Source organism: Phragmites australis, chromosome 22 (genome assembly GCF_958298935.1).
Source record: "Phragmites australis chromosome 22, lpPhrAust1.1, whole genome shotgun sequence".
Classification (NCBI taxonomy): domain Eukaryota; kingdom Viridiplantae; phylum Streptophyta; class Magnoliopsida; order Poales; family Poaceae; genus Phragmites; species Phragmites australis.
Window position 1 is genome coordinate 2,975,026 of NC_084942.1, and position 25,944 is coordinate 3,000,969.

A 25,944-nucleotide genomic window follows, 5' to 3' on the forward strand; every position below is an offset into this window, starting at 1 on the left:
GAATTTAAGAAATTCAATACCCTTAATGATATTCATACTTCTTTTGTTTCTAATTATAAATAATTATTATGTAAATTTGAATTACTAAACAAGGAGCACGAAGAGCTTAAGGAAAAATTTGAGGGTATTAAATCTCAATCTATACCCTCTTTGAAGCAACATATCTCTCTCTTTAATTTCAATCCTAAGGTAAATACTTCTACTTCTTGTAATGATTTGATTGATCTATCTAGCTCACTCATTTGCAATGAGACATGTGTTGAGAATGTTATTTTAGAATCGTGTAATGGTCTCGTTACATAAGAGAATGAGGAGCTCAAGCAAGAAGTGGAGAAACTCAAAAAGGACTTAGCAAGACTGAAGGGCAAAAATCATGTCCAACCTCCTCAAGATAACCGTGACAACATGGTAAACAAGCTTACAGAGAGATCCACCATAACATGCTTCAAATGTCATCAAGAAGGTCACATGTCCTTCCAATGTAAGCAAATCAAGAAGGAAACCAAAAAGATGAAGACGATGATGAACTTCTCAAATAAGGCCTCCTAACTTCTACATCAAGCTCAACTATAAGATCAAGACCAAGAGTAACCACTATAAGCTAAAGAAGAAGGAAAATGATAAAGTGGTTACACATATGGTTGGAAGAAAGGATCAACGATGAAAACAACCCATTTGGATGCCAAGGAAGTCATCACCAACATGAAGGAGCCCCAATCGGTTTGGATTCCAAAGAAGACTTGAAGACCACGGGTCGGCTCGGGGGATTTGAAGACTTGGTACATGAGATAAAGTGAAGGTTCAAGCAAAAAGGTCAAAGTGTATAAAATTGAGCGCATTGATGAAAACCTTGATTATCATATAACCAAAATCCCACATCTAAAGGTAAAAGAGGTATTGGTAGCTAGAGTTTTGTTCATACCTTTTATTTTGCATCTAGTATATTTATCTTGTCTAGGATTACATGTGTATATTTTATTTTCTTGTAATGTATAGCGTAAATTTTTCATATGGTAGGTTACTTGTGTTTCTCTCTAACGCATGAGCAATCCACATGATTTATTAGTTGTAGGTTCTATATATGGCATACTTATAAAATTTGTATCTTTTATGTGCCATGAATACAATCTATATGATAAATTTTTCATTGTCATCAATGATAAGTACATGTCTCTCACAAATATTCGACACTTGTATGCACATATTTAAAGGAACATATTATGTGGGTTTTGATTTTAAAACTAACATGTGTTTCAAGTAATATCTTTTGTAGTCTTATAGAGTAATTTACAAGTCCTTAGATGTATACAATATTTATTCGTTAATTGGTATTATTGTTAATTGATTCGTACATTTAAGCTACTTTCATACATAATATAACTTAAACCTCTTATCTTGACATGTTGTCTAGTTATGCTATATTTTCACTCTTATTATATGTATACACTCATATAGGTAGAGTTTAGAAATTATGTGATTTTTATGAATTGTGATTTATGTGTTTTTATTTTAAATGGTATCTAGATAGCTCATTTCATTTGCATCTCTATAGTTTGTATCATTTCTTTCAATTGGATTCCTATAAGTGATATCATTTTATTGAATCATAGTTCATGAAGATATCTTTTGTGTGCTCTAACGTTTTTCGTTCAACGTATGTTTGTAGCTTTTTTGAGATTGTTAAGAAGAATTTTGGTGATCAAAGCAAGTTCAAGTTACATGATGCAAGATTGTTAAAGATTGTTAGTAAAAAGAGAAACATGATAAAAAAGCGCGCACGGAAATATTACAAGTGACCCTGTTTCCTTCCAAAAAATCAAGAATTCTTCCGAGAACAGATTCTCTCTGCTAAGGCCTAAGGGCTCTCGAACTTGGCGTCCATCTTGAGAGCCGCCTCCTTGGCCTCCAGCGGGCTCGCCGTCCGGTTGGCAACCCGCCTGACCTTGGCGCTGGCCAGCGAGCGGTGCTGAAACCCGTAGATCCTGAGCACCTGGTTGTCAGCGAAGTTGAAGGCGCGCTCCATGCTGCTGAGGCACCGGTCCCTACCAACCCGTGCAGGTAGAACTCGGTCTCGATGTCCACCTTGTCGATCCACTTCTCCTTCTCGGTGAGCAGCAGATAGATCAGCGCCGATTTGCAGTACGGCAGTCGAGCTCGATTCCCGTTCTGCATCACTATGTGCTCACCTCTGGGAGATATGCCGGTGATCTGCGACGACCTCGCGAGATGCAGATGAAGATTAATGGTACCCTGTTCTGCTCCTCGTTGATTGATCAGAAGCTGAGTATGTAATTCTAGTATTATTACCGGTATTTCTCCTTCGATTTCTGTACAAAGACAAACGGCACATCAACTGGAAACAAATACTGCACAACTCGTGTGTCACAGATGCTCTAAGTCCAAAGTCCAAGATCAACTAGGCAACCAGAGAGGGCCAGGACGCTCCGGCCTAAGAAACACGGGTAATGCAACTCCGTATGTTTTTGCTCATATATGATATATCTTGATCGTTCATCTCTCACATCTGATACTTATTTATTCGTTAATTCTCTTACATATTTTATAATTTTTTATTTACTTCTCTGATATGAATCTTAATATAAATGAACGGCATCCATCTGCATAACTAGTGGAATTTTTGTGTTGGCGGCGGCGGTGCGTTCAACCCTCGAATGGCCCATTAGCCTTCAAACGCGTAGTCATATTGGGCCTGACGGTGGAATCAGTCCAAATTCTTTCGCAGGTCAATACGTATTTGCTCTAGTTTAGCCCAGTCAGGCCCATTTCCATATCCAGCGTTAGAAGCTTGTTCCCAACTTCTTATTCTCCTCTCAAAAAAAAAAAAAAAAAAAAACTTCTTATTCCCGGCGGAGCCCTAAATTTCTTCTCCTATGATTTCAGTGTTCGTCACAGGTGCGCCTGTAAATCAATGCAAATAGATCTCTCTGGTTTAGTATTTGTGTTAGGAATTTCTCTTTCTCTCCAGTTTCCGTTTATGTATATAGGATAGAATTTGTTACTGGATATGACTCATTAGCCAACTGTTGCTCAATTATGAGAACTGACAGATATAATGTGTCCATTTTACAAAGGATATGGTATGAATTATGGAACAACCTTTACAATTGGGACTTCTTTTGCCCTTTAAATCAATCATGACTTCAGCATGTTTCGTCCGGGTATCTGAGCTGATTGTAAACAGCTGGATGCATCTTTTGATGTAGAGGTCAGGATATGTTTTAGATTCCATTATCTAAAAAATCTGACCTGATTATAGTAATCGAACATACTATCATATCAGCTGCAAGCTGTCCTGGTTGTGAGATATAGGAGATTCTGCACAGAGCCTATTTCTGCAATAGTTACCCTCCGCAACTGCACACTTGGAAAACTCTGCAGTATAACCAAACATCTCATGTATAAATGCAACCACAAAACAAGATAAAACAGCAAGAACCAACCGAGTGTCTGAGCTTTACAGCATAGAAAAATGACAATGCAGAGTTACAGTAATCCGATAACTGAACAGCAAAGGTTTCATGCTGCCACGCGCATTGGTTGCGTTTCATAAGATCTTCTCGGCTTCAAACCTGGCTGGGGACAGGGAGGTCTGCATTGGCGTGAGCGGAGATGTATGCCGATGGTATTGATGCCCTTGGTAGCAGGTCCACCATTTCCAGTGCTTGCACTCTAAGCTCCATTGGATAATCCTTCAAACACCCAATTCTAGGACCAGCCCCAGTGCTCCATTTCAGGGACAACTTGTGGCCAAGCTGATAAGATTCAGACTCGCTATTGGATTTGATCCTCTCGAGGATTGCCTTCTGCGGGACATCAATGGCTTTAGGGCAATGCAGACCACCTGATAAGGTTCTTCGGTAGGTTGGCCTGACTTGTGTAAGAGCATTCTCGCCTTCATCGCCTTCTGTTGTTTTTGGAGAGAGAATCACTTGTGGAGAATTGATAGCACCAGTAAGGTTCTGTGTATTATTAGGCACTGGATCGTCATCTTTGGTGAATGGACGCACCTGAATGGCCAAAAACCAGCTCATTATATGAAATGATCTGCAATAGCATAGGTAAATTTTAGGTTATGGTGGTTATATTGGTGCACCTCAACTTCTTTGAGATCAACTCCATTCTCTTCCAGGAAGTTCATGAAATTGTTGAGGTTCTCTATTCTTGGTTTGTAGTGACCACTATAGGCCCAGATGGACTTATCCAGAAAAGATCATAACAAATGATCAAAATGTAGCCAGTAAAAAGATCAGAAAAACCAATCAAAGTATTAAATGATATTATCGTTTGATCCTAGCTAGAAAAAAGGGGCAACAAAGTCATGTTTGGCAGAGCTTTAATTCCTGGATTCACATATAATTTAGAGTTTCTAAGCTAAAATAAAGTGGTTTAAGACTTTATTTTTTAGTCTAAATACGAATAAGATGGCTAACTCAAACATCCCTAATCTACCCTAGTTCCATCTCCAAGAATTCTTGGAGCTATGCCAAACAGGCCCAAAGTCCATGGCCTAATGTCCATTAACTTGCATGTAAAATGAAATAAGATAAGTAGACAGTCTAATGAGAAGGACTATCCCTTTGGGTGTATATTTTATATTTATCCTAATAAGGGATAAATATTAAAATGGTTGCTTTTCTAGATAATTAAAATAGTTATTCATAGTAGCTCATGAAACACAAAAGGAAGATTTAAATGTCCATATACATTGAATAGTGCATCATTCTTTTCGTTCACGGACGCAGGATTAAGGAACAACATAAGTAGGAATACCAAGAACTAAAATAAATACTTTGACAAAAAAGTGACGTTTCAATAGGGCTTGGTTGCTAAAAAATACCTTGATAACTCCATTTTCTGCAGTAAACATTCCAGCAGCTATGGCAGCACCTGCTGCTAAAAAGCTAGAGTGCTGGAATACTCCTTTCTCCTTCTGGATGGATAAATCAGGTTACATAAATAGATTTCCTGATCCAAAACATAATCTTAAAAAATCTTATATGACATTGTTTCTGCAGAAATGCAAGTGCGAAGTCCTAGTAGACAAGTTACCTTGCCAGCATAAATTCTTTTGGCTGTGCTCATAACAAAAATCCATCCAGCCCCTTTAGGATCATGGCTTGTATCAAGTGGTTCTCCAGACTGTTTATGGATAATCTTTCCCTCGTTAATGATGTATTCATAGAGCTCACGCTCTTGCTGCAGAACATTGGATAATTGTAAGAACTTACAACCATCTTGTAGGTTTAGTAGAAACAAAATGAAGAGTTTGTGTAAAAGAATTCTTTTTCCATCCTCGACAGTATATAGTATTTTAGTCGATTGTATATATTTCATGTCGTCGTGATTCATGAGAAAAGGGAATAGTAGTGTGGAAGTAAGTAGGCTAGGGCATGATATATTGTATTCATGTTTCAAGTGAAACAATAATTCATACTTGAAGCTGGGTAAAATCCAGTTCATATATAAAGCAATTTAATAGTAATAACAAGATTACAAGAAGATGCAACACATGTTTGGACGTGAGAAAAATTATTTTAAAAGTTGAACTTATCTTTACATTAAAAGGATAGTGGTATTAAATCATGGAAGTTTAATGAAACAAAACTGAGGTTTTGTGGGTGAAGTTCGTCAAGCCCTTAAATAACTCCTCAGAATATTTCAGTAAGGACACATAGCATGGTTTCCAGATAAAGAAAGCCAGCCATCATAGAACATTTCTTACCGGACCAAGATATTTTATGCATTGCTTCTTCAACAGTGTTCTTGGACACTCGGGAAGATCTACATCTTTGCCATCCCCAACATCAAGCCTACATATGCAAATAGACTCACTGAAATTTCCATGCAATCAAATTAATAAGTAAAATTTCTGAACATATATTCTAATATGCACTCTGTTGACATATGTTATGCAAATTGCATCAACTCGTTCGACTGGCAGAATCTGTATATGCAAATGTGCAAATTGCAGTAGTTTCTTACCAGTAGAAGAAGGATTGGCCGGCCTGGCTTCGACACCAAACATTGTAGTAGAACTGCAGATTGTGCCCAGACCGATGCCGTGAATCGATCTATACAACAACAAATGGAAACTGCTGTAACACTACCATCAATGTGATGCAACAAAAGTTACAGAGAGACCGGCAAAAACTTGTATGATGTCAATATATGGATCTTTTATTCACATCTATCTAAAAGTCCAAGTAAGTGGTATTGGAAAGTAGCTTGTTTTCACACACATATAAGCACAAAACCAAATACTAAGCAATACTAAACTACAAAAACAATACTAGTGGATTTGTACTAACTGTACTCACAGCCTCGATCCAGTGCTGGAAAGCCAGCTTGAGAGCCTTGTCATATCTGGATAGACCCTGACCCACCTGTGTCAAGCACATAAACACGACAACTTGTTAAAAGCAACGCAGGAGAAGTCGATACAAAAGGATTTATTTCACAACATAATGAACATTTTTTAGGTAGCAACTAAGACCTTAGATGCATTGAAGCTGACACGATTCCAAAGCGAGGCAGCGGTCTTCAGCCTAGGTTTGTCGAAGAAGGAGACGGTGTTGTAGTTGAGCCTCGCGAAGTCTAGTGCTTGCCACCTTGTTAATTCATCCCAACAACAAACCCTCTTAGTCTCGATTAGAACTGATTTTGACACTCGTAATGTTGTAACCATCCAGGAGAATCAAATTGTTTTTTATGTCAAAATATCAAAGATAGGAGGCATCCTTTCATGGAATCCAAATCATACAAAACAAGAACCAAGAAAAGCCAATTAATAAAGAAGATTCCAAGAAAGGGGATGCTCTCCTTTACCAAACTAGCGGCATGGCACGCGTAATTGCGCGGATAGCATCACTTTGAGCACCATTGTGAATATGTAAGTTTCAAACCATCGTTTTATCATTGTGTTATATGTTTGAAAGGGACAAATGATGACTAAGTATATTTAAGATTTGACTGAAATAAACATGATGAATTTTGATCCAACGTCTTAACTACATAACTGGAATTCAAGAACTATAAGACAAATCTACACTATTGTTTAGCCGAGACTCCAGCTAATTATAAACATGATGACTACAAGGATTTTGGTTACCCTAAAGCATTGCAATGAGGTTGTTAGACTATCAATAAGCATGTCGATTTCTTGAATAATCCACACTTGCATCACAAAAATATCGATGTGCACACCGGAGCACGGTGGTCGCCAGTGAGGCCGCCACCACTCACCATCCCCCTCTCTCACCATCTCTCTTTCTCAAAAATTTAGTGAAAATTTCAAGATTTTTAAAAATCTTTTTTAGAACTTAAAAAAAAAGGAAATATTTTCGTGAAAACCTCTTTCGCTAATTTTTAGGTTAAATTTGTCGCAATTGTTTTTTAAGAAAAATCATGATGAAAAATCTTCCCTATATATATTTTTAATTTTTTTCTAAGTTTTTGCTTGTCGATTCTTTTGTTCATACCGATAAGAGGAGAGGATATGTGTTGTCCTCTTGCTGTTGGAAATGGTGCGCGTGTATTAAGGTCTGATTTTGATTGTGGATTCTAATTTCTAAAATCAGAATCTAAAATAAGTAGGGCGATTCTACACTTCAAAATTCACAATCTGGATCAGATTGTGTCACAATTCACAATCCAGAAAAATATTGCTTCTATCAGATTATGACACATATTTACTCACCATTGTCATTACAAACATAACGTTTTATTTCGTTTCTTTCTTTCTCCCTTCGCTTCTTTCTCCACTCACTCCTTCGCTCTCTCCCTCTTGCTGCCGCTCGACTGAGCTGCCAAGCAGAGTAGAGCACCAGCTCAACGCCGCCGAGACGCCTCAACCGTCCTCCCCACCGTCTGCCACCTGGATCCAGTGGAGAAACCGCACTTTGAGCTCATCCACAACCTCCCCGAGCCGAAGCTGACCCGAGCTCCCGCCGCCTGTGCCTCCCTCTTCCTCTCCGGCAGCTGCCTCGACCGTCCTCCTCGCCGTATGCCGCCTAGATCCAGTGGAGAAGCCATGCCTCAAGCTCATCCACGACCTCCCCGAGCCAAAGCCGACCCGAGCTCCCATCGCCCGTGCCTCCCTCTTCCTCTCTGGCAGCCACCTCGACCGTCCTCCTCATTGTCGGCTGCCTGAATCCAGCGGAGAAGCCGCTCCTCGAGCTCGTCCAAGACCTCCCCGAGCTGAAGCCAACCCAAGCTCCCGCCAGGCCGCCACCCATGCCTCCCTCTTTCTCTCCGGCAGCCGCTATCGCGAGCTCCTCCACATCGTCGTCAATCTCCCGGCCGCTGACCTCCTTCCTCGACTTCAAGCCTAGGGTGAGCTTCTCCGTGCTCCACTGAGTGTCTCATGCCTTTCCTCCCCCTTCTTCCTTCGCATTAGCGCACTATCGTCATCGACCAAGCACCTCCGTCCGCCATGCTTGTCGCCAACGCTCAATCGAACCGGATGAAGGAGTCGGAGAACACTATCTTGGCCAGCCACCCAGGCAGCAGTCAATGGTGAACTTTGGCCTCCAATGGCGGAAGTAGAGAGAGACTCCGGGATGGAGAGAGCGAGTCTGTAGGAGAGGGGAGATATTCTAATAATCTAATACTGTTTATTTTAGATTGTACAATCCAGATTCTAGATTGTGAGAATCAAAATCTAAATTATTAGAATCATAATAAAAAACAAATAGACCCTTAGGCAGCCTTGTTTGGATCTCAAGATTAGAAATCAGTATTAAGAAAACAGGTTTTATTAGGAATTTTAGAAAAAAAAACAATATTGTGTTTGGATGGCAAGTACTCAAACTTGTTTGTGCTAGGCTCCGAAAATAACGACACGCATTTTGTTACCATGCAATCCAATCCTCATCGTCAAAGCATAGTTAGGAATGTGAATGAACGGAGGCGCGAGATTTGTGGCTAGAGAAATAAGCGTAATGTATCCTGGTTTTGTTGATAACACCTTGGACTCGATTTTGCTAAAACACATAATTTTGAGTTTTACGATAACTTTTAGATATCCAGGAGTTTGTTACGGTATCCAAACAATATTTTGTTAAGATTAGGTTGAAACAGGTTTAATAAATTCTAGTCTCTACTATATAAAAAATAGTTGGTTCCCATATTATCTCTTTTCATACTCTCCTCCCATCTTTATCTTTATATATTTACTTAATTGGAGGATCCTTTGAAACTTCACGGTGATCCTAGATGAGACATATTAAGGCCGTGTTTGTTTGAGCTTCTGTTTTTGAGCTTATCTGAAAAGCAGTGTTTTTGGCTTTTCTGAAAAGCTGCTTTTGGAAATAGGTTGTTGGCTTCTACAATAAATTTTTGGCTTCTCAGCACATAGCTTCTCAGAGAAGTACATCTCAGCGAGCTTCTCAGCTTTAGTTCATTTTCCTCAGAAACAGGCTTCTGGCTTCTCCAGAAGCCACTTCTTCAGAACCTCGTTTGTTCTGGCTTCTGCCAGTAGCAGAAGCAGTTTCAGAAGCAGCAAACAAACACAGCCTAAGATAAAAAGAAAAATTCTAGAAATTCTAATAAAAAAAAAAACATCCGGTCGTTGATTTGGTAGACTAAGAGCAATGACCATTGAATCTAACTTGCATCTAAATTACCACATATGCCATTATAAAATAATGACCCAAAATATCCCCTAAATCAGCTTCTAAATTACCCACCTATACCATTAAGAAAAAATAATCCAAAATACCCCTATATATGTTTGTATATTACACATCTTCGCCATTATGAAAAATCAAACTGAAAGTATAATGTATCATGCGGGCCATCATCATACATGCATGCCACCATGGATACCACTGCGCTTGCACCAGGCTACCAATGAGATTAGGAGGGAGCGATGAGCATATCGATTTCTAGGTTTAGTAATCAAGAAAAGGTTTATTTAATATTAAATAAGAATTATGTAAGTTTCTACTACAAATTACTTCATTATATTTTGACCAAAATATTATAACATATATATTGATAGTTTTATTATAGACGACATTCAACATAACAAGCACGGTGGTGCTGGCCGAAGTGCCTGTTTACTAAGGATACAATCTATGAGCTGGAATCCTAATTTCTTAATAAAATTCAAAGAGATTGGTGCAACAAGAACTAAGGTTTCAACTTAACATGCAGAAGCAAAAAATTATTTTTACAACTGCAACCGTTAATAATAAATTGAGAAGCCAAAATGTGGATTCATAAAATCACGATAGATAGACTGTAGTTGAGAGCTGATATAGCTCAAACTAATGTTTCAATGAGACACGCGTCGAACTCATGCGGAGGTGCAATGTGGAAGGGCAAAAACAATAAATGAGAACGACTAGCCCATGCAAAAGCATAAGTTGATGGATTAGTTTAATAAAAATCTCTAAAATTTGAATAATTTATCTATTTTATTATCTACTCTTATCCTCCAGCCTTCTCACCTTGTTTCCGGCTACGGATATATGACCTATTTACTAGTAAAAATAAAAAATTATAAAACAATTAGCGGATAATCCCCTCTCTATTTTCGGATCCTATCTGAAATCAAACTATCTGAAATCAATCTATAGCATTGCTTCCAGTTATTCATTTGGTGGTACTTCTATAACGCATCAACGTCTCTATACTGAGTTTATATTTAATGTTACTATATTTAATATTTATATTTTTATTACAACGCTCAGTTAGTTTTAGTAGATATTTGTCTTTTTCAATAAGACCGAACCGAACAGGAAGAAATCTCACGCAAGAAGATCAAGTAAAGGAGAGGCCGGAAGAGTAAACAAAACTTGAACGGCTTGGGATATCGTTACCAGAGCTCCTCTACGACGACGGCGGAGTCGGCGAGCTTCCGCCTGGTCCGGTAGCTGCGGTACACCTTCTGCAGCTTGGTAGCCGCGCCATTCACGTCGCCGCCGCCGCCGTCGCTTCCCGCGACCGGGCACCTGGGAGAATCCGTAATATCCAATCCGGCCGGAGGCAGCGCCGCCTCCGCCTCCATTTTCTGACTTCTGCGAGGACCGAGCAAGCAGTTCGGTTTGGTTGCGAAGGCGCGAGAGGCAGAGAATGGTTGCACCCCTCAGGAGCAGGAGCAGCAATTCCTCTACTATTATTACTACTAGTGGAGAGTATCAGATCCCCATTCGCGTTTATCCTAGCTAGCTCGGGTCACACTCTCCATGCTGGATCGGAGCTCTGATCGGTGGTTTTCGTGTGCGAATCACACGTACATGTGCATCATGTTCTGTCGACGCTCTTGTATGAACCGTTGCTACAGAATCTTATACTAGCACCTAGCAGCAAGTAGCTTTGGATATATGCCGAGAGAACAGGATTTGTTGGATTAGCGCAAATTGTTTCTAGAGTGTAATTTTCTTGGTTTTTTTTTTGTTTGGTTTTGGCCTTTGTAACACCGCACTATATTTTTGTTTTTGATTAATTAATACAATAGGGTGACCTCCTGCCTGTTCGTTTAAAAAAACGATTTTTTATAGCACGGACCATTATTAGCTCAGCACTACATTCTGAATAAGTAGATAAATAGTACTAATCTTGATAACATGTTAAATTTATCTTGAGTAGATATGGACGGGTTTAACAAGCCTCTGAAAGTCTGAAATAGCTCTAGTTCTTTTTTAGAGAGAGAATGAAGTAGCTCTAGCTAAAGTGGTGCGGTACCCTTTCTTTCCTCCGAAGGCCTTTTAAGGGATTGGGATCCTCTGACTTAGCAAAGTCATCGTGTTACTGTAGCATCGATGTAGTAATAAATCTCGGCTATCCGTTCTCGATCCAACAGTTTGTGGAAGAGCTAAAGTCATGGATACTGTAGCACGGAGATTTTGCTATGTAAAAGCAGATGATCCCAGTCCAGAGAAACTCTCGTGATTGGAGTCACCCAAATAGGCCATGCTTTCATGTTGGATTTTGATATTTGGTGGTCAACCACTAGGTAATTAGCTACTGGTTAATTTTCGTTTTTGGCAATCAGGCAAATTTTACGATGATTGTGAAGTCCCATTGGCTCGTTTCTTTGCTTGTTCTTGTTCACTGGTGTGCCAATAAGTAATAGCTGTTGCTTCATGCTGGGCACCAGGAAGATCGCTCATATTTTTTTAGAGCAATGCCCGTCAAAATACAGAACACGCAGAGGATCAAATTGAGGGAGGGAGAATTTCTAGGCCAGTCTGAATGTTGGGCTCAGCCCAAAGGCACACCAGCTGACCAGCGCCACGGAATTTGACTCATCAGCTGACTATTGCTCAATTCTGTGAATGGACAGGTATAATGTGTCCATTAACAAAAGATATGGTATGGAGCAAACTTTAGTTGGGGCTTCTTTTGCCTGTTAAATCGATCATGACTTAAACAGGTTTCGTCCTGGTTGTGACTTGTGAGATATAGTTACAGTCAGCAACTCGCCACACTTGAAAGAACTTTGCAGTATACCAATGCAAACATCTGAGGTGTAAATCGAACCCAGAACCAAGGACAAGGGTAAAGCAGCAAGAAAGAACCAAGTTTCTGAGCATTGCAGTATATATACAAAAATCATAATGCAGAATTACAGTAATCCGACGGCTCAACAGCAAAGGTTTCGGGCTGCCGTGCGTTCTAGTTGCATGTCATAAGATCTTCTAAGCTTCTAACTTGGATGGGGAAGGGAGGCCTGCATTGGCGCAAGCGGTGACGTTGGTGAGGTAGCTTTAGTGGGGGAGAAGCATGAAGGTAGCCTCATTGAGGGTGATGGTGTTGATGCCCTTGGTGAGAGGTCTACCATCTCCAGAGCCTGCATTCTGAGCTCCAGCGGGTAGTCCTTGACGCATCCAATTCTTGGACCAAGCCCGGTGCTCCATTTCAGGGACAGCTTGTGCCCAAGCTGATATGACTTGGACTCCCTCTTGGATTTCATCCTCTCGAGAATTTCCTTCTGTGGGACGTCGGTGGCTTTAGGGCTTTGCAGACCACCTGATAAGGTTCTCTGGTAGGTTGGCTTGGCTTGTTCTGTAGGAGCATTCCCGCCTTCCTCGCCTTCTGTAGTGTTTGAAGGGAGAATCAGTTGTGGAGGATTGATAGCAGCAGTAAGGTTCTGTGTGTCATTAGGCACTGGATCTTCATTGTAGTCTTCTTTGGTAGATGAACGCACCTGAATAGCCAAAAGCAAGCTCACTAAAAAGGCATCTGCTGTTTGGTGCACGAGCATATTTTAGGTTGTGAATGGCTGAAATAGTGTACCTCAACTTCTTTGCGGTCAACTCCGTTCTCTTCAAGGAAGTTCATGAAATTGCTGAGATTCTCTGCACTTGGTTTGTAGTGACCACTGTAGGCCCAGATGGACTTATCCAGAACATAGCATCAGAAATTAGCAGAATGCACCCAATGAAAAAGCTTAATAACAAGACATGATCAAAGGATAAAAATAAGATTATAATGTGATACGTAGACAGAAAATAGAAGGATGCAAAGTCTATGGACAGTGGCTGAATAAAGATAAGTAAATACTCTGATATGTGCTAGACAGAAGTAGATTCAGAAACTATATTTTCCACTATACTTACTCCAAAAGTTGTGGGAAAATACTGTATGCATGAAGCACAATGTTCCAGTTTATATTTCATATTTGTCCTCCAAAAAGGATGCATGTTAAAATAGTTATTCATGGCAACGCTCTTGAAAAAAATAGTTATTCATGGTAACGCTCTTGAAAAAAATAGTTATTCATGGTAGCCCATGGACCAGGAAAGAATGGTTTGAAGAACCATGCACAGTGAATGAATCATCAACTCCTGGACACTAACAAAGATTTTTGGTCAAAGGTGCAGGATTAAGGAATAGCATAAGCAAGAATACCAAGAAAGTAAAATACTGCAATCAAACACTAACATTTCAATGTGGCATGGTTGCTCAAAAATACCTTGATAACTCCATTTTCTGCAGTAAATCTTCCAGCGGCTATGGTAGTACCTCCTGCTAAAAAGCTGGAGTGTTGGAATATACCTCTCTCTTTCTGGACGGATAAATCAGGTTAAAGAAATAGATTTAGCGGTACTAAACATAAACCAACAAAATGTGATATAAGATATAAAAATGTTTCTGCAGCAATGCAAGTGCAAGGTCCTTGTACGAGTAGACACATTACCTTTCCAGCATAAAGCCTTTTTGCTGTGCTCATAACAAAAATCCATTTAGTCCCTTTAGGACCCCAGCTTGTATCAAGTGGTTCTCCAGATTGTTTATGGATAATCTTACCCTCATTAATGATGTATTCATAGAGCTCACGCTCTTGCTGCAAAACATTGGAAAAATTTTAGAGCTTGGAACTATGTGGTAGGTTTAGTAGCAAGAAAATGAAGAGTTTGTTAAAACGAATTCCTTTTTCCATTCTTGACTATGTATAATATTTTAAAGTCAATTATACTTTTATTAATTGCCATGATTCATGAGCAAAGGGAATAATAGTGTGAATGGAAGCAGGCAAGGGCATGCCGGATTCTTTTCATGTTTCAGAATAAACAATAATTCAGACTTGAGGCTATGCCAAATGCAGTTCATATATGCAGCAATTTGATAGTATACAAGAAGATGCAACTCATGATTCGATTTGATAAAATATCCCTTAAAAGTCAAACTTCAGGGGAGAAAAGTCTTTATAGTAAAAGAATAGTGATATTCATTTTATAAAAAAATAGTGACACTTAATCAAAAAAAGATTCATGAAAGCAACATGTCATTATACAGCCCTTCATAGATGTTTTCAGTAAGGATATATAGCATGAGTTCCAAACAAAGATAGGCAGCCACTGTGAAACATGTCTTACCGGACCAAGATATATTATGCATTGCTTCTTCAGCAGAACTCTTGGACACTCTGGAAGGTCCATATCCTTTCCCTCTCCAATATCAAGCCTACATTTGCAAACAGACTTACTGAAATTGCCTCGAACCCATAACTGAAATTGTTGGTATGAAAAAACATTTTAGTATGCAAACGCTAATCCATATATGCCATGCATATTGCATCAACTCGTTCCACTAACAGAATTTGCAACTGTAAATGTGCGCATTGCAGTTAAGATCTTACCAGTAGAAGAATGGCTGGCCGGCCTGGCTTTGGCACCAGACATCGTAGTAGAAATGCAGGTTGTGCCCATATCTATGCCGTGGGTCGATCTGCAACAAGAGATGAATACTGCTATAGCGATTGCATACTTGCATCAGAGTCTCGCAAACAATAGTTTATCAAGGATTCCCTGAAAAAAGGGTTATCAAGAGATGGAGAACCGCAGAGACATGCCAATTGGTGGACCTTTTATGATCAATGTCCACACCTGACTAGAAGTCCAAGTCAACTAATACTGGAAAGCAACCTCTTTTCACATACATGTAAGCAGAGCACCAAATCCTATGCAAGTAGATTACTACTAAACTAAAAAACAGTAGTGGATGTGTACGATTTGTACTCACAGCCTCGATCCAGTGCTGGAAAGCCAGCTTCAGAGCCTTGCCGTCTCTGGATAGACCCTGACCCACCTGTGTAAAGTTTACAAACACAACAAATTCAGAGCAACAAAGGAGAAGTTCAGAACATAACGAGCTTTCTTGAGGTAGCTATTGAGACCTTGGATGCAATGAGGCTGACGCGGTTCCAGCGCGAGGCGGCAGTCTCCGGCTTGGGTTCGTCGAAGAAGGAGATGGTGCTGTGGCTGAGCTGCGCGAAGTCCAGCGCTTGCCACCTTCATTCATCCACATCAAACCTTTGTCAGTTTAGTTAAAAAATTCTCCAAAATCAAGCCTCAACTAGAACCATCAACAAGAACCAAATTTGGCATTTATTTGGGAGGACAAAATCTCCAAGAAAGAGGCACCTTTACATGAAATCCAACTCATTGTACAGCAAGAACCAAGGGGGGGAAAGCAAGATGTAATTGGGAAGATTTTCAAGAATGGGACAGCTCTTCTTTACCAAATAAAACAGTGCGATCGGGAAGAAATCAGAGCCAAAAAGATTCAAGAGCAGGATCTAAACACCAGAGCTCCTCTACGACGACGGCGGAGTCGGCGAGCTTCCGCCTGGTCCGGTAGCTGCGGTACACCTTCTGCAGCTTGGTCGCCGCGCCATTCGCGCCGTCGCCGCCGCCACTTCCCGCCACCGGCGAGGAATCTTCCAGCTTATCCGAGTAAGACCTGGAAGAATCCACAGCATCCAAGGCGGCCGGTGGCAGCGTCGTCTCCATCTCCATTTTCTTTCTCTGAGGTTTAGGAGCGAGTCTAAGCACTGCACTAGACCGAGCGAGCACTAAGGTTGTGAGGGCGAGCGAGACAGAGTCGCACAGAGAACGGCTGCTGCTGTCGGCGTCGAGGAGGAGCAGGTGGGAATCCGATCCACGCAAAACGTGGGAATAATTAAAGGCGATTAATCTGATTCTGGACGCCATTCGCGGGAAGGACGCACTACACGTTCTTGTTCCTGCAGATTGGGATGTGGCTCCAGAGTCCAGACAACAGATTGGCCCAGGTCACCCCAAGTCTTGTAGGGTGACTTGGGGTCACACCGGAGACCCGAGGGGGTGTGGACCGTGCCGTTGGCCGGTCGCACCACGCGCGGCACCGGTTGCTCTCCGTGCCGGATCGGAGCGTTGCTCGCCGTCGTGTAATGCGTCATGTTTCTGTGGACGCTTCGCTCCTGTGTGAATTGAATAAAGGACCGACTGTGCATCATGGAGGCCCTAGCAACGAGTTAATTAGCCATGGATATGATATGTCAGAAAAACGTGACACTCCTCTGTCGATCTAAAACTGTTATCACTGTTGGTTATGACATTGACGTTAAAATAGCGATAGTGATAATATATAATTATTATAACCAGTTTATATATGGATAATAATAGTATTACTGTCGATTTAAATGGGGAACTAATAATGATAATTCATCAACATATATAAAAATACTCTACAGCGAACTCTTCAGTATGAGGATTTATCTAAGTTTGATTTTAAATTAATATAGTGATCTTATACTAAAATATCTATGATAGAGTATTTTACATTTCAAACTTAGATAAATAGAAATGGATATTGTAAAACTGCTATACCAGGAGCTCTTTGACCTGGGAACGTCGAAGAACTCTTGGTGTAGCCGCCTTACACCATATATTTTATATCTTGCGCTATCTAAGTGATAATAGTACATCTAAATAAATAGAAAAACACAATTATTGTGAAAGCAAATATATTTTCTACCACTCATTTATATGTGCCTATTGCCACCATCTAGCTACTCAACTTGCCACTCATTTAGTTTGGGAGATGGGGAGACATGCCCAGGAAACGGGAGACAGCTAGCTCGGGAGTAGAGGCAGCTGCGATGGCTATGATAACCATCGCACCACTTCGATCGTCACTACACCTCGAGAGCGGCTTCGAACGGTCGCGAGTGGCTCGAGAAAACAAGGGTGATCTAGAGGTGGCTTAGGCTAAGAGGACATGGAAGCCTGGCACAAGGGGTAGAGGCAGCTGTAGTTAGGGGCGGAGCCAAGATTAGATGATATGAGGGGCTGAGAAGAGATAAATTTAAATCAGTTCTAGAAGCTATTGAATTTATCCTCATAAAAGTACATAATTTTCTCTTAATATTGGTCAATCTCTTTTCCAATCTTAGGAAGAACGAAATACAGGTTTTGGTGTCTTGCGATGGATCTGTGTTCTATGATCGGATTAAAATATTTTTTTATCCATACACAAAGTCACCTATAGTAACAAATATATAGAGCTTCCATACATTTGCTAAAAAAATCTCTATAAATGAAAATAACTAAACCTCATGTCAATAAAAGAGTAGAGTGATAAAAAATGAATCATGATCATTAAGGACAAATACATTAAATTTGGTAAAGTTTGGCAAGAAAAAAAAACACTTTGTTACTACGCATAGTAAATTAATTATACTTGGCGATATCTAATACTGAAATATATTAAAAAGACATATAATACTTGAAATATAGATAATAGATAAAATAAATTTGTATTCTCAAAAGAATATTCTAGTATAAACTTGTAAGGATATCTTGATCCTTAATTAATTATATTAAACTTGTAAGGATCTCTTGATCCTTAATTAATTAGAGTATTCTTTTAAAAATTAAATAACACCATAATTCCTAATTACGCAAGCGATAAAGATTCCTGAACGTTGCTTCAGTAGTCGTATTTATGGACCGGCACTTGTTACCCTATAGTCATGTAAGAAATACTCAAGTATATGCATGATACAGAGGAGTACATGCATAGAGGAGCTAGTACATGCATGCATCATGCATAGGGGGCCTGCCCCTGCCCCCTGTCTCCACCCCTAGCCATCGTGGCGACGATGATCATCGCACCACTTCAACCGCCGTTACTTCTCAGGAGTAGTTTCTGGAGGTTAGGAGCGAAGTGAGATAGGGCGCGACTCAAGGAGACATGCTTGATTTATAGAAGAATTATCATTGTTGATTTGGAATATAAACCGACAATGAGAATAATTAACACTGTCGGTTCATCTTTGTTTAATTATTGCTCTATCGGTGAGCATATGAACCGATAATGATAATCCTTATCACTGTTAGTTTGGAATACGAGCTGTTAGACATGTATATATAATCCTTATCCTTATCATTGTCGGTTTGTATTGGCTTAATTACTGCTCTATCTATGAGCTTTTGAATTAGCAGTAATAGTTATTATCACTGTTAGTTCACATTACGAACCGACGGTGATAGTTTATCAATGCTGGTTTTTAAGGGTTCACAGTTAGATATGTCGAGGATTTGTTCCTAATAAAGTGTCTAGAAAATAATGGGTTTACCTTCGTAAATCAGAGATCGAACATGAAGCGAGGCACATATGATATATACAGATTTGAGCATTCGATTGGAGTAATATCCTACGTCATGTGTGGATGATTATGTATATGTATTCACTCGAGTACAAGCAATATTGCTGGCCTATTACAAAGAGTAGATCGGATTTAGTCTAACCTACGGATAAAGTCATCGAGTTCTTTCTGTGTCAAGGTCCTAATGCTTGCCTCGAGTAGCCGGAAAGAGAGAACCTCTCCCGAGAGATCTGGGTCCCTGCCTTATATAAAGGTGATGTACAGCCTCCTGTCAATCTGTAATCGATAGGGAGTCTGTCTTGTCGTCTAAGTAAATAAATATATTATGGATACTAGTCTTCTCGAGTTGGGTAAGCAATATACTAGTCTTCTTGAGTTGGGTAAGCAATCGAGACTTTCCTAGTATATACCTTCTAGATCCCTGGCGTATCAGGTACCGTGGATTCGATTACGTAATATCCACAGTTTTGTTAAGTATGCATATGGTATACCCTATTTGTATATAGTATATTTCTTAGACATATATACCCTATAGTTACATATTCGATAGTAGCTCCCTAACTCTACTCAACATGAAGGATTTCTACAAGCGCCTACTCAAGTACCACCAAGTTCAAGTCTGGTCAAGTAAGGTAGATCGAACTCATACTCGAAACAGTCGAATAAGAAGAGGCTCTATTCCGAGTATTGAGTGGAAACACTTTTGGGTCGAGTGCCCTGCTATTATCCGCACTCGATACTTAATAAGGGCCATCAATATCAACTTCTCGATATCCGTTTTTGAGTAGAGTTAAAAAACCTTTCAAATTTGAAATGTCGGGTATAGGAGCATTAAATGCTTGTAGAATGCATACAAGCGTGCAGAGATTCGCATGATGTTTTCATTCTACTTTTCACGCCGATTGAAGCACCATAATTTTTATTCGAAGCGGAAACAAATTCTGAGTCTCATCTTGAGGCAATGCCTATTTAATTACCTGAGGGGAGAAGTTCACCGCCATTGTCTTAGCCTCATTGCCAACTCTGCAGTCTCGCCCTTCAAATTCATCCACCGTTGTTTGCCTTCTACTCAAAGACTTCATCTTTCACTTTGGATCTTATGGTGGAAACTCCTGATTGGGCGACTTTGTCTTTAGGGGTGCTCGACACTATCTCCAACAAACTACATCATCTAGAAGATTTCACCTTCTTTCATTGTGTCTGCACCTCATGGTGTGAAGTGCGTAGGATGGAAAAATTTGCTCCTTGGATCCTAAAGGGACCGTTCATGCACGAGGATGGCTTGGTAGACGTCCATTGCCTAGAAAGTGAAGCAGTTTTGACCTTCATTTTCGAAGTTTAGTTAGCGACAGCTGGGAGATGATTTAGGCCTCGACCGGGCTCTTGATCGTCATCGAGCGAGGACGTCAGATCAAAGGTAGGGTAATTAACCCAGTGACCGGATGGTTCTGTAATCTCTCATCGCTTTCCTATAATGCGTTATGGGTGAGCCTGGAAGGATTCATAGTGCAAAAGGAAGGGAAATTATTCATCATCATTGTTCTAAGTATGCCGTGCTTTCATCTTTAGTTGACGAAGGGAATGCATGTTTATCTTATCAATGGACCATCATGGTGGTTTTAGATTTCTAGTGGCAAGTTTTGGTGGCGTATTTTGGATTTTCTGAGTGGAGTGGCCTTGAAAGATCCATCGGGAGCTGTGACGACATTGGAACAATTGATGTTCGAGTTCAAGATCTGGCAACCTGGTCTGAGAGGTTCTCGGCTGCTCCTGGTCGAGTCTCATGCATTTTTCCTAAAGGTTGGTGAGCAAATTGATGATCTAGACGAGCACAATGGATTGACATCGGCTTCTCTCGACACATTCAATGATGACATTTGGGAGCCACTAGAATGGGAGGTTGTTCTTTGGACGAAAGGAAGATCAATTCTGTTGGGCATGACCTCTGAAGTCGTACCATCAGTACCCAAAGTTACCAACCTTGGTCAAATTCTTAGCTTCCACTGAGTGAACTCAGCTTATGACCAGGATGATTATGACATGCTTGAAGTTTCCTATCATGAAGATATTTTTAGGACCATAAAGTCCCTTGAGGGGAATTTCAAATGTCGTTCTTGTAAATGGATATCATCGAAACTTTCTCCTTAGTCGAGTAGTAGGCTTTTTGGTATGCCTTTGTGTGATGATTGCAATGAAATGTTGCTGATATTTTGCCTATTTAACATGCTTTGTCACTATTTTCTTATCGATGAAATAGAGTTAGCATGAGTAGATGCAATCTTGATTCGTAGGCGTGTAGACCACCTTTAAGACTTATTAATCGAATATCCATTGATATATGAAAACTCAACTAGACGAACGATTAGAAATATTGGCCCTCGAGTAATCACTCGAGACAACTGTAAGAATAAGAAAAAGACTAGTGTAAAACTACAAACAGAAAACATGACGACCTTTTGCAATCTTTCACTAACTTGCGTGCTTAACCAGCGTACTGACATGAACTCGACAGAGAACACACATGAGATTGACTAAAACTTCAGAACCGTTTTTAGCCATTAGGTGTGAGATGTTAGACAATCTCTTGTGTTGTTATGCTTTATTAGGTGTAGTTGTCCATCATCAACCCAACATATGCCTCTACTGGCTCTTATCCAAAACAGTCAATGCAAAGCCAGATAAACTTTTGCAAAAAAACATATACAAAATCTACAAAAAGTATGGTATTATTATGTAGCTCCTGACTCTATGGTCGAGGAGAAGATTACTCGATCTAAGAATAGAAAAATGACATATTTGTAACATTGAAGATATGTGTTGCTATAGCTCTCGACTATCTACTCAATGATGGAATTGAGTGAAGAGTAAAGTTATAGCATTGAAAGTATGCGATGTAGCCCCCGACTCTCTACTTGATGTGATAATCAAGGCAGAGAATAGAGCATATGCATCAAAATATACTTGATCTGCCCCCTGTCTCTTTGCTCAATGACTGAATTCGAGTGTAGAATGAGCATAAGTATTCACACAATATGGCTTCTGTCTCTCTGAATGGTGCGATAACCAGAGACAAAGAATGAAGCAAAAGCATCGAATCGAACTTATATGATGTAGCCCTTGACTCTCTTCTCAATGAATGAATCGAGTGGAGATTAAAGCATAAGCATAAAAAATGCACGATGTAGCCCTCGACTTTCCGGTCGATATGATAGTCAAGATAGAAAAAGAGCATAAGCATCAACACATTACTCTCGACCACACAGTCGAGAGCGCTAGCCTTCAAGCTCATGGCTGTGACTATTCCACACTCATCGAGTAAAGTCAAACAGGCGGATAGGTGAGCATTAAAAACCCACTCCCTCTCATGCTCGTTTTTATTGCAATCCTTGATTTGATGCGTCATCACAACTACGCACTCCTCTTTACAGAGATTAGACATGTCATAATACCGTAGCGACGCCTCGACTTTCGCCAGATGCACTGCGTGACCGAGACTTCTAATAACTCTGAGTGAACCTTCCTAGGAGATCAACAAATAATCTAAGAAATAGATTCCTAAAATGATCAAAAGCTTTATCCTTATATGCCATAAAGAAAACCAAAGAGTATCTAGAGAAATTATCAACAATAACAAGTACATACCATTTACCTCCAAAAGATTGTAGTCTAGAAGAACCGATAGTATCAAGGTGCAAAAGTTGACTAGGTGTATTTGTCATAACCATGGTAATAGGTGGATGTGAACTTGAAGGCATTTTACCATGTCTAAAAAAGAGCAAACTAACTCGCTATCACCCTTAAGGTTAGACAGGCCACGAATAAGATCTAAACTACTAACTTGAGTGAGATGATCTAGACCAATATAACCAAGTCTACGAGGCCAAACGAATATATCTTTAGAGTCATTTGCAACAAGACATCTAAGCTTAGAAGAAGGTGATGCCTCAAAATCAACCTTAAAAACTCTTCCAAAATATGAGATACTAAAAACAAGATTACCTGAAGCATCTAATACTTTGCATTCATTTTTCTTAAGACACACCTTAAGGTCTTCATCAATTATTTGTAAGATAGAAAACAAGTTAAATTTCAAGTTATCGATTAGAGCAACATCCTTGAATATAAACTTGTCATTTACTTGCACTATACCTTTTGCCACAACAGAAGTAGAAGAAGTATCTCCAAATGTAACACTTTCAGCACGAGATGCACATACAAGGGAGGAGAACCAATTCTTATCACCGGACATATGGCGTGAGCATTCGGAATCGACTAACCATATGTTCTCCTTCCTTGCTCGAGAAACCTACAAAGCAACAAAAGATGTCTATGCCTCAGTACTGGGGTTAGTAGTAAAGTATTTGGGGATCCAATACTGAGTAACTCGACTAGAAATGCGAGTTGGCAAAATATGAGTAACCTGAGTAGACTCAACTTGAGAAGCTCGAGTAGATTCAACTTGAGAAGCACTAGCAGTCCAAGTAGTCTCAACTTGAGAAGCCCGAGTAGGCTCTTTACGAGCTACATGAGCAGCAAAAGGTGATGATTGTTTCACCTGAGGCATAAAGTGAAGTGCCACAACCTTACAAGGGATAACACATGCCTTTCAGAAATTAGACATAGCCTTAAACTTTTCTTTCCTTTGGTATTTAGCTAGTCTAAAGAAAAACTCTATTTGAATATTTATCTCTACCACAATGAGTGCAAATGTATTTAACCCGATGTGTGGATTTAGAAGAAGAAACTACATTTTTATTCATTGTAGAAGATAAAAATCCAGCAAACTTAAAAACAAACTTCTAAGGTTCAGATTTAGCAAGTGTTTCAAATTTGCTACTACCAAGAGCTCTAACAACAGTGGGCGCACTTGTCTTAGAACGAGCATAGGAATCAAAACCTAAACATTATTTACATGTGCTTGACTTAGATGGATCTAAAATCGGGTTTAAATTTTTCTTTCCCTTAGAAAACATTCTAAAGTTCCTTTCAAGTAATCAACCTGTTTAGAAAGAGCTAATCACTTCTTACAAGCAACATTCATATGTTCCTTTTGTTTACAACAATTAGAGTATGAAAGAACATCATGAGTAATCATGTCATTAACTATCTGAGAAAATCTAGCATTAGCGTCATACAACTTCAATTCTAGAATTGAGCAATTAGAACAAGAAGTTGAATCAAACAAATCAGACGTTGAACAACTAGCATTTTTAACTTGTCTGCAATTTAACACAACAAGTTTCTCATTCTTTTCAATTTCTTCTCTGCGTTTCTCGAGAGTAGAAGCATGAACATCTCTAAGAGAAGTGAGCTTAGTATAAATTAAGTCACATGACTTGCAAGCATCATCGTCAGGAATTAAAATCTTAAGTCTTTTAATTTCAGAATTCAGTGATTCAATTAAAACATCATGTTTCTTAATTTTTTTGTTACGTTTCTCCAAGAGAGTACCAAGATAAACAACAGCATTAGATAGATCATCATAAGTAGGTAATACCTCGTTACCGTCAGTGTCAAGTTCATCCTCGGTATGGCTTTCTTTGTTCCTTGCCATGAGACACAACTCAGTCAAATCACGTAATGTCTTGCTATTGAATGCTGTGTCATCCTCACTACTCTCCGAATCAACGTAACTCAAGTTGACTTGTTCAAGTGCCAAAAGAACTCGATGCACAACCTTACAGTTGAGAAAGTTCTTCTTCTTATCATTTAACGAGCACTTCTTTTTCTCCTCCTCTTTTAATGCCTTTTCTATAAGATTAGGACAATTAGAACGAATATGATTGATATCACCACATTCATAGCATCTTTGAGGACCTCCACTTCCTCTCTTCCTCATACGCACATTCCACAATACTTTCGAGAAACGAGTAGAGAGTAGTGCTAAATCTTCTTTAGTTTTCAACTTAAGCTGATCATCGGTTAGTGAAGATATAGAAGATAATAAAAAGCTTCAATATGAGACATGCTGGGTTGAAAGACCAAAGTAATTGATTTATTAACATTCTTTCTATCAAAGATATCTAACTCATGAGTTTTTAATTTATAATAAAGAACATCTAATATAAGTGTACTCATGATAGTAGATTCTCTAATAGATATAACTTTCATCTTCTACACTGACATATCTAAAGCTCCTAGTAATTGATGTGTATTTTCAGCATCAGTATATGTAACATTAACAGTACGCAACTTGCTAAGAATTTTATTAAAGTGAGCAAAGAAATCATCAAGAGACTCACTAGGTTTCATCTCAAATTTCATGTACTCTTTCTTATATAAATCTTGACATACCTCTTTAATGGTAGATAAATCTTGATGTTAATCACATAGTGCTTTCCATAACTCATACGCCAATTTGAGATGTATCACGCGGTTGAAGTCGCTTCTTGCTAAGCCTTGGATGATCAAATTCCTTGACTTGCTATTCACCTCAACGGCCGGTATGTTCTACACCGTCACCTCATTGTTCTCTAGAACCACATATGACTTGTAGACCTTTTTCCAAACTACAAAGCCCTGTGCTTGAATATAGACATCCATCTTCGCTTTCCAGAACTGAAAATCAACTCCATCGAAAAATTAAGACTCTAATATCAATTGTAGGATCAATTACACTCTAATAATGCAATCAGAGGGGGGGGGGGGTGAATGATTACGGAAACTAAATTCAAAGATTAACTCACCCAAATCGAAATCGATTTAAACTCGGTATTCCACTTGAAAAAGATTGTATATGCTTTAGTAAAAACAATGTATAGAAAGATCCGACAGTCCGGTTGTCCTCAAATTTGGTCAGATGGAACTAGATTCAAAAACAAAACTAACCCAATAAAAATCGAGTCAATCCGATATGTGGATCAAGAATTATAAGTAGTAAAAGCAGACTATGTCAACCAGAATCGAGTAGATAGAAACCAAGTCAAGTTGACCGAAAAGCTACTTGAGACCAAACCAAATCCACTCAAAAATTTATAGATCAAACACTAAATATTCTAGCAAGGTTTTGGATGGATTAAAACAAGATGAATCTTGATAAAAAT

At 39.4% G+C, this 25,944-nt stretch overlaps 2 protein-coding genes across 3 annotated transcripts; both read right to left on the minus strand.

The window, feature by feature from the left end:
* Positions 1-3,401: 3,401 nt before the first annotated feature.
* Positions 3,402-11,310, minus strand: LOC133904277 (IQ domain-containing protein IQM3-like). Of its 2 annotated transcripts, none has more exons than XM_062345737.1 (9): positions 10,845-11,310; positions 6,515-6,629; positions 6,330-6,404; positions 6,004-6,092; positions 5,744-5,831; positions 5,071-5,217; positions 4,859-4,951; positions 4,115-4,216; positions 3,402-4,028 (listed from the first exon to the last, which is right to left on the minus strand). In XM_062345737.1, exons 1-9 carry the CDS (start codon positions 11,030-11,032, stop codon positions 3,585-3,587), a joined length of 1,341 nt encoding a protein of 446 aa, XP_062201721.1. In that variant the 5' UTR covers positions 11,033-11,310; the 3' UTR covers positions 3,402-3,584. The 2 variants fall into 2 exon arrangements, with proteins under 2 accessions (XP_062201721.1, XP_062201722.1); XM_062345738.1 differs by having other exon boundaries at positions 6,339-6,404; positions 10,845-11,308.
* A 1,218-nt stretch (positions 11,311-12,528) lies between these two features.
* LOC133905331 (IQ domain-containing protein IQM3-like) lies at positions 12,529-16,518 on the minus strand. The gene is made up of 9 exons (XM_062347100.1): positions 16,057-16,518; positions 15,647-15,761; positions 15,493-15,558; positions 15,110-15,198; positions 14,847-14,934; positions 14,168-14,314; positions 13,943-14,035; positions 13,264-13,365; positions 12,529-13,174 (listed from the first exon to the last, which is right to left on the minus strand). Exons 1-9 carry the CDS (start codon positions 16,461-16,463, stop codon positions 12,674-12,676), a joined length of 1,608 nt encoding a protein of 535 aa, XP_062203084.1. The 5' UTR covers positions 16,464-16,518; the 3' UTR covers positions 12,529-12,673.
* Positions 16,519-25,944: the final 9,426 nt, after the last annotated feature.